At 41.3% G+C, this 8,687-nt stretch overlaps 1 protein-coding gene across 1 annotated transcript in view; it reads left to right on the forward strand.

Moving 5' to 3' along the window:
* SGSM2 (small G protein signaling modulator 2) overlaps window positions 1-8,483 on the forward strand; it is a 77,706-nt gene extending 69,223 nt beyond the window's left edge. Inside the window, exons 20-24 of the mRNA XM_067309947.1 lie at window positions 165-247; window positions 734-843; window positions 3,458-3,554; window positions 4,813-4,980; window positions 5,762-8,483. Coding sequence (XP_067166048.1) covers window positions 165-247; window positions 734-843; window positions 3,458-3,554; window positions 4,813-4,980; window positions 5,762-5,850 — 547 coding nt within the window. The 3' untranslated portion in view covers window positions 5,851-8,483. The remainder of the gene's footprint in view (window positions 1-164; window positions 248-733; window positions 844-3,457; window positions 3,555-4,812; window positions 4,981-5,761) is intronic.
* The last annotated feature ends 204 nt before the right edge of the window (window positions 8,484-8,687 follow it).

Below are 8,687 nucleotides of genomic sequence, written 5' to 3' on the forward strand. Positions count from 1 at the left end.
CTTTTGAGCTTAAATCTTCTGCAACACTCTAGGACAAAACACTTCAAAAACTTCCAAAAGGAACTGGATTTTGGATGCAAGACAAATTTTTGAGGCAAGAACGCAGCAAGGTGGTTTTTGATATTAAGCATCCTATTATCTCTTCTGTTTCCTTCTTTCTGCAGTTATGTTTGGGAGCACCTAGAAGTTGGTTATGTTCAAGGCATGTGTGACCTCCTGGCTCCTCTGATGGTTATACTTGACAATGGTAGGAAGGTTTTTCTTTTGGAACACTTTGACATCTTTAAGGGAGATCTTTTTTAGAAATGCTGTTTCAGAAGAAGTTGTATTTGTTACACCAAAGCTAGCTCACCAGGAAAGACAAACCTGCAGCTCTTGATTCATGTTTGCTTTACATGTGGCTGTTGTTGAAGTGGCTAACAGTAGTATCTCATCTCAGGGATTCCCTGCTTGCTCACTGACTTCCAGATTAGATTTTACTAAATTTGCAAAGTAGCTATGTTCCCACAGTTGCTGAAGTTGTAAACTCAACCTCAAGCTGGGATCTTCTGAAACATAACTAGTAAGAAAAGGTCCAGAGTTAGGTACTGTGTTCTGTTTCATCTAAATACTGGTCATGGGGATAAGGAACAGCAAAGGGAAAAACCTGTTTTCCCCTTGCCCTGCAGTATATTACTTTGTCAGGGAAGTCCCACGTTTTACAACACTGAAGCGTTCTGCATTGTATCTGCAGATCAACTGGCTTACAGCTGCTTCAGCCACCTCATGAAGAGGATGAGCCAGAACTTCCCCAATGGAGGTGCTATGGACACACACTTTGCCAACATGCGATCCCTAATCCAAGTGAGTCTTTTTGAACCTTGTTTGAGAGAAGATGAGGTTGTAACAGAGGCTTAGAATTAGCTTCATGCCACAGGGAAGGGCAGGAACTCCAGTTACTGAGGTAATACACAGTTAGTGTGTATTAGAGCAGTTCAGTTCATCTTGACAGACAAAAACCTCCAAATCTTCCACCTCCGCTATACCAGCTACACAACATAATGACTCACATTTATGGCTCAGTCCAGCTCCAACTGAAGTCAATGGGAAATAGCAGTAAGATCCAGTCTTAAATTGCTCTTTGGCAGAGGAAATACAGATTTTTGTGGCACAAACTTAATTTCTTATGGGCTCAAATAGACCATAGCTATATTTGTATTCATGCAGAATGCTTGCTAAAGGGTTTTCTTGGATGGATTTAAGGTCTGGATATTCCACTCCAGAGAGCACCAGGCAGGTGTACAAAACTAGAATAAAGAAGGATGAGAACACTCAGGAATAGCCATTATTTCTAGACTTCTGGCTGGACTGGCTTCTTTGTGTGACACTGAGTAACGCACTTGACTTGTAAGAGATAGGTGCATGCTCTCTCCATCCACATCTGGAAAATAAAATCAAACCCATTTAGAGTGTGTGCTTGCACTGGTGTGCACAACCACACATGATACATTTGAGCTCTGTCACTTTTTTATCCAGCTGAGTTCAAATACAGGGGACTGATAATTATGGTCTTTTCAGATGTAGAAACAATTCAACAAAACAAGTCTCAGATGTAATTACTTTGTAAGTACTTTTGTTTTATTTACTATGCAGCTGTGATGGTGTGGCTACCATACTTACAAGCACAACTTTATAGAGCAAGGGCATGGATTTATTAAGGGTTAAATTCCAGCAGATTGCTTGACACTGCTCCTTATCTTGCTGATGAGTATCTTCAGCCAGTTGAAATACAATACCTACTAACTGCTGTTACATTATCCCACTTGTAAAGTATCCACGTAATAATAATTACAATGCAAGAAGAGTTTAACAGTGCTTCCAGGTAGTTGTATGAGTTTGTTTATTATTTGAAATCAGCTTGAGTGCAATTTGGAAGTTTTTGTGTGTGATTATCAGTTGCTGGTGAAGTAAATTCTAATCCTGCAACTGCATTTATGTGAGTATATCCCTTTGTATCTAACATGCCATCATCACCTCTTAGTTTGGGTGACAAGAGGAGTCAGGTTTGGCATAAAAGGAGGAATATGGATACTGGTCCTGGGCAGTTTAAAACCAACCCTTTGTTAATGCTACAAGACATTTTTTTATATATCAGTCTTCTTGGAGATCTTTTGATCCATATAAAAGGGGTTATAGCTATATGCAAAATATGAGTATTTTGTCCAAGAATCTCAAGATTAGGCTGTCACTAGCTTTTTTATAGGGTCAGTTGTAAAATTAGCCTCTTAGCTTGAAAATGATTCAAAAGTTCATGGTACAATAAGAGCTGTAGTTCTGGGCATGACGTACAATATTTTTTTCATACTGTCCATTGATCATTTCTCTGGGTTCACAGGACAAAATTTTTTGTCTGTGTTATGCCATTCACATGAATACATGTAAGAATGAAGAGTCGTTGCTTTGTTGAGTGCTGAAGTAACCACAGGAGGGAGAAGTCTCAATCTGTGCCATCCATTGCCAGGACTATACACACAGTAAAGCAATACAGTTCTCAAATTCAGGGTTGTCCATTCACAGAGCTGTGCTCCGTATACTGCTAGCAGTCCCTTTTAATTATTCACTTGTCAACCTGTGTCACTTGTCAACCTGTGGTTAACAGCCAGTCCAAACACAATAAAAGCTGTCCTGTTTGGTTTGGTGTGACAAATCAGACATACAGTTAATGGTGATAGTTATTTCTTTTTCTTTGTTAAGTATTTTGGTTTTATGGGTGGCCTATTAAGCAGTAATGAAAATAGAGGTCAGTTAAATGAAGAAGATGGCCAGCATGACAAACGCAAGCAGCACATAAGGCTGCAATGTTGCTCTTGAATGGCAAGACTGTAGGAGGATGCCACGCGCTAAGTGCTCCTCCACCAGCCCTTAGGATAACATCTGTGAGGAGTGACTACAGGTGTACTTCCACATTGTAGGACATCCATCAGACATTTGGCAAGTAATTGTTCAGTTTTAGAGATTTTACATGTTGCAGTGTAGAACTGCGCCACCACTCATTAGAATTACAAACTTGCCATGAAAAAGTCTCTCTCCTTCCTTTCTCCATGTAAATGGAATTCAGTCTTGCACCCTAGCCCCAAGTTGCAATCTGAGAGGAGAGCTGGGTGGGAAGATGAAAATTTGCTGCCTGTTGAAAATCGTTAGGATCTATAACTGTTGCTTGGAACTTTAATGTCACAGTTCAGGTTGACTGCTGTACCTGCAGAGCAGTGACCCTCCACCTCATCAGTCGGTGTCAGGGCACCCACACCACAAGCATTTTGCAAACGTATAATAAAAGGCCAGATTTGTGCTAAGCAGCTGCTCTGACTAACCACAGGATCAAGTGATGAAGGAGCAGCATGGGAGTCTGCCAGCCTCCAACACCTTTGATTTGGCTACTCTCAGACAAGATACTGACATCTGATGTTTTTCGTTTTAGATTCTAGACTCAGAGCTTTTTGAATTGATGCACCAGAATGGAGATTACACTCACTTTTACTTCTGCTATCGCTGGTTCCTGCTTGACTTTAAAAGAGGTAATAATGTTCTATGCCTATAATCTAGAGTTGTGTAAAACTGTGAACAGCTCTCTGGTTCAGTTTAAATGTCTGGACGGTGAGTAGTAGCTAGGCTCACAATAGAGTTTGTAAATAAGAAAACGAATGCAACTCTCAGAGACGAACTGGCACTGGAATGAAGTCAAAACTTAGAAGAGTGATCGACTTGGTATCATGTTCTTGAGCAAACAGGCATTTGCACTGAGTGGAAACTTGGCTCCAACTACATTATCAGGAATCTATAAACAGCCATTTGAATACAAGGAGCAGCTCAGCAATAGCTCAGGAGCTGTCATATTTTGCTGAATGATGTACTTGGTTATATACTGTGGGAGCACCTAGGATCTCAGGAGAGACACACACGCGCACACACACACACACACACACACACACACACACTCTATATTTAATAGAAGCAGTTGCTTGTAATCATTGGTTAAAGTGTTTCTGGAGAGGGACCCAACTTGCTATCTGGCAGGTCAGAAGCTCCTCTGAAGTATAGATCAATTTGCCAGAACATTTAAAGACAACCCTGTCAAACACCTGAAGGCACAGAGGTGACAGAGGGAGAAGATGCACACCCATCAGCTATTTACTAGGAAAAACTATCAGACAGTGAGAGGGGTGAAGGCACTGGGACTGGATCATAAATCCTCTACCTGCTCCTCCACAGTGAATGTCCTGTCCCCCATATCCCGATCCCCTGGACCTCACTGTCAAAGACTGTGCAGAAGATGAGCCCAGATGGATCAAAAAGGTGAAATTTCCATGGGCAATATCTGAATTGCATGTGTAGGCGTAATCTATACACATCCTCTATACAATTAGCTGTTTGCAACTAAAAAATAGCACAGCCTTCGCCTTCATAGGTTCACTGCAAAGCCTAGAAGGGGCCCTGGAAATGCATTCAGATTTGCAGCCTGTCCTATAGCCCTAACTAGGATAAATCGGACTGCCTGTGCTGCTACCCCATGTTCATCGTAGTTTAGGCATCTTCTCTGGAGTCGGGTGTAAACATTTCACCTACATTCTCTCTTGATTTTCCTTTAAACCTAATTCTGTTGCCATACTTGCACAAATAAGTGCAAGGATTTGGCCTGGAGGAGAAGGGGAGAGGAAAAGAAGGCATTGTCAAGTACTATTCATTTCTGCATAAGGCCTGTAAGACATTAGCTAGAGGGGGGAAAATGGTCAATTTGAATAATCAGATGCTCTTGTAATGTTTATTCCCATTCAGAATTGTTGTACGAGGATGTATTTACAGTGTGGGAAGTTATTTGGGCAGCAAAGCACATCTCTTCAGAACATTTTGTCCTTTTCATTGCCTTAGCACTTGTAGAGGTTTATCGAGAGATTATCCGTGATAACAACATGGACTTCACCGATATCATCAAGTTTTTTAATGGTAAGCAACTTTTAAGAAAGTCATTTTGATAAAAAGCAGATAACCAGAGTTTGCTGCTTCCCCCTTACTATGACAAGCTGCCTGCAGTTTTGCAGTTCTTGCGCTCATGACACAGATCAGTAGGCACCAGTCACCCAGGTGCTGCATTTCAGGATACTTGGCACTTGCTGCCAGACAAGCCCCTGGTCACGAAGCTGGGCATCTCTTACTCCTTCAGTCACATTGCCTTCCACATAAATGAAGAGTCCAGATTTTCATGTTCTTCCTGAAGGTCTGGCTTGGCACATACAAAGAGCAATGTTTTGAGAGCTGCGTGGGCCGTAGAAGACGGTAGATCTTCTATGATCGAGCAAGCTCTAGCTCTTCTTGTAGTTACCACTTGCTTCTCAGACACTCCAACAATAGTCCCTGCCTTGAGGGACATCTCTTGATCAAGTTACGTTCTGCAACTTTACATTTTTGAGAGCCCAGGAGGGCTGTTCACAAGCACGTGTGGGTACAGAACCCTCTATTCCTGTTCTCTGATTACAGGGCACTGGGATTTTCTGCAGCATAAGAACTGAAACCAAAAGGACTGGATATTGATATTAAGACCTATATCATTAAGGGATTCATTAACTTATTCTGTCTTTAATTCTACAAGCCTATATCCCTGCAATGATTTTGGCTTGCTTCTAATGTTACACTAATTAAATAATGCTAATGCTACATTAATATTAATGCTAGGGCAGAAAAAAGTTCCTGAAGCTGACAGTTAAGAATGTTTGTCTGTGTCTTTTAGAAATGGCAGAGCATCATAATGCCCAGGAAATTCTGAGGATAGCAAGAGACCTTGTCTACAAAGTGCAGACGCTGATTGAAAATAAGTGATAATGAGCAGACTGTCCTTGTGGCCTTGTAGTGAGCTATGGGATGGAGCATTTCTTGCACTGTAACTTCAAAATGTTGTTTTAACTGCATCTTCCATATAATGTAAGAAATATTTAAGAGATTTGTAATAGACTTTTAAAAACGGAACTTTTCCTTCACCAGATAAAGTTTGTGTTTGATAGTCCTTGTTACACTCACTTTGTATTTCAAGACAAAATCTTTTTGCATTCTCTTATTTCCCTTTATCTAGAAGACTGTCTATTTACGCTTTTGCGATATTATTGACTTGACATACTGGAACATTCATATTTTGACTTACGGCATCTTTAATACCCTGGATGCACACTTTGTGCTCGGTCAGAACTTTCCACGGAGTTAAGGCCTGATCCAATACTCACTCAAGTGTTGCAAGCATTGAACTGGGTCCTTAGAAGAGCACATCTGTGGACTCAATGGCTACGCTTTGAAAATGGAAGAGAACGCGTATGCAGCTCCTGTTGCTAAAACACTGGGACTTGTATTCACCACAGTATTCAGCAGTACTTACAGTCACTAAGGTTACCAGCTGGAGAATAGCCTTATACTGAACAGCGTGGTCGACATAAGCAATGATGGCCTGGCAACTCTGGCTAAAAGCATTAGCCAGTCTTCACTGGCTAGCTCGTACTGTTGAGTCTTTATGGCCTACACGTGCCACAGTCATGCCTTCATTTTACTTTGCAAAATTACTCTGCATGTTTTCCCAGATGACAAGATCTGCCTAAAATGGTTCAGGTTAACACAAGCTTAGCACACAGAAATGGGTTCCTTGCTCATGTTATCAGCTCCCAGGCTCTGTCTCTCCGCAGAGCCCCATGAAGTTCAGTGCCATGTTACGGACCAGACACTGCGGAGCCTCACCTCCTCCCGTTCATCCGGTGTACACCACTAGCCGCCTCCTTCCCTCTCTGCAGAGAGGACAGGATCCAGGCTGTCATTAATTCTCAAATAGGTATTGGCACTTGTCAGATTAAGCGATTTAAATTGTTGCATAGGATCCGATCATTTGCTGTCATGCGATGCTATTTTGTAGAGCCATCCACACACCTCATGGAGATCTTTGTTTTCCTGGTGGGCCACACACTTCAAGTAGCAGTGTAAGTTTTACCCAGTCCTCTATAAAGAGCAAAGGTGACTTGAAGTAGCTAGAGCTCTGCCCTGGAGCTTTAAACATGTTTACTGCTATGCTGGTACTTTGTCACACTGTCTAAAATTATCACATATACTCTTAACTTCTTTTCCTGGGTACGTGTTGTTTTTAACAGATTGTACCTCTGCATTGGGAGGGGCATGGAAGGACAAGTCTTTTTTGCTGATGGGTTTATGCACAGATTTCATAGATGTTCATGTGGCCTGTGCCCCTAGAAACGTAGGGACTTAGTTTAAGCACTTTACAATATCTGCCGTTAGAACCTTAGTGATTAAAAAAAGAAGAAAGCCAAAAATGAGTTTAAATCTGAATTTTTTTTGTTTCTTCTTTTTTTAATCCTTCAGAGCTTTGTTCCCATTGAACTTTGTAGTGAAAACAGTCAGGTCAACTCTGACTGTTTTTAAGAAGTTCACGTGAAGTTAAGAAGCTCATAGTGAATTTAGGAAGTCAGATTTTACCTAAAAAGGGTGTAGGAAATCAAATTATTCTGTTTGAAGATATAGTCTGAAAGGGAAAAAGAATAAAGTGCTTTTCAGCTTAATAGTCAAGCCCTTTAATTTATCTCTTAAAATTTGAGGTGTGGGTAAAAAAAAAATTAAAAAATAAGCCAAGCTCTGTCTTCCTTTGCACACGGGCAGGTTCCATTCGGGTACTGGTCCTTAGCTCATCGCTGTAGGCACACTTCCCCCGCTCGCTGCTGTAGCCAGATGCTATCGGGAACGAGCCTTTGTGCTCTGGACTCACGAACATCACGGTCATGAACCAAAAGTGAGAACAGCTAAGCCCACTTAGTTCTGTAAAAGGTGGTGTGTAGGAGGCTGTTTAGAAGGAAACCCCCTTTCTGCGCATAACTTAGTGCTAAAATAAAAACAGTGGGAGTTACAGAAGGAAGAAGCGTTATAAGAAACTCTACCCCCCCTCCAACACAGTGTCCAACAGCTTGGGTGTGCTCAGGATTAAGAGTGAAGAAGCTGTACCGCAGGCATGCTGACAGTCTGAACCCGGTATTATTTATAGCTCTGTGTGTGCGTGCGTGCGTGCGTGTGTGTGTGTCCAGCTTTTATAGGCCAGTGCATGGTTGCTGAAAGGTCTCAAAAGCGCTTCAGTTTGTGTATCCGTTTGTTCACTTGAAAGGTGAAATAGTATTTCAAAAAAAAAAACAAAAAAAACACATGAGCGAGAAAACCCTCCAACTCGCAGAGCCTGAGGAAGTGATGTAAAAAATAAAGCTGCACTATTTTTCTTTGGTATGTTGGGAATGTACTATACACCTCTACTCTGTTAAAAACACCAAACCTCTGCAAACTGTTGTATTTGTTATGATAACATTCTGTCTAATTGTATTTTATGAATATTGTGTATTGCCTTATTTATTTTTGTCAGGAACAGACTATTTATTGCTCAGTTATTTATGTTTAAATGTAACATATGAATAAACATTGTCGAGGCATTCTGTGGAACTCTCTGGAACTTATTTCTCTCCCCCTAAGTGAATTTCAGAGGCAGAACAGGGGCCCTGCAGACGGGGCTGCCTGGGAAGAGAGAGGGATATGCAATTAACGTTTCTATGACTAACATACATGGGCTATTGTACTAAGCAGTATTTTTAAAGTAAGTAGGTCATCACCAAATAGACCATAAAGGGCCC

This window comes from Apteryx mantelli, chromosome 22 (genome assembly GCF_036417845.1).
Source record: "Apteryx mantelli isolate bAptMan1 chromosome 22, bAptMan1.hap1, whole genome shotgun sequence".
Taxonomy (NCBI): Eukaryota; Metazoa; Chordata; class Aves; order Apterygiformes; family Apterygidae; genus Apteryx; species Apteryx mantelli.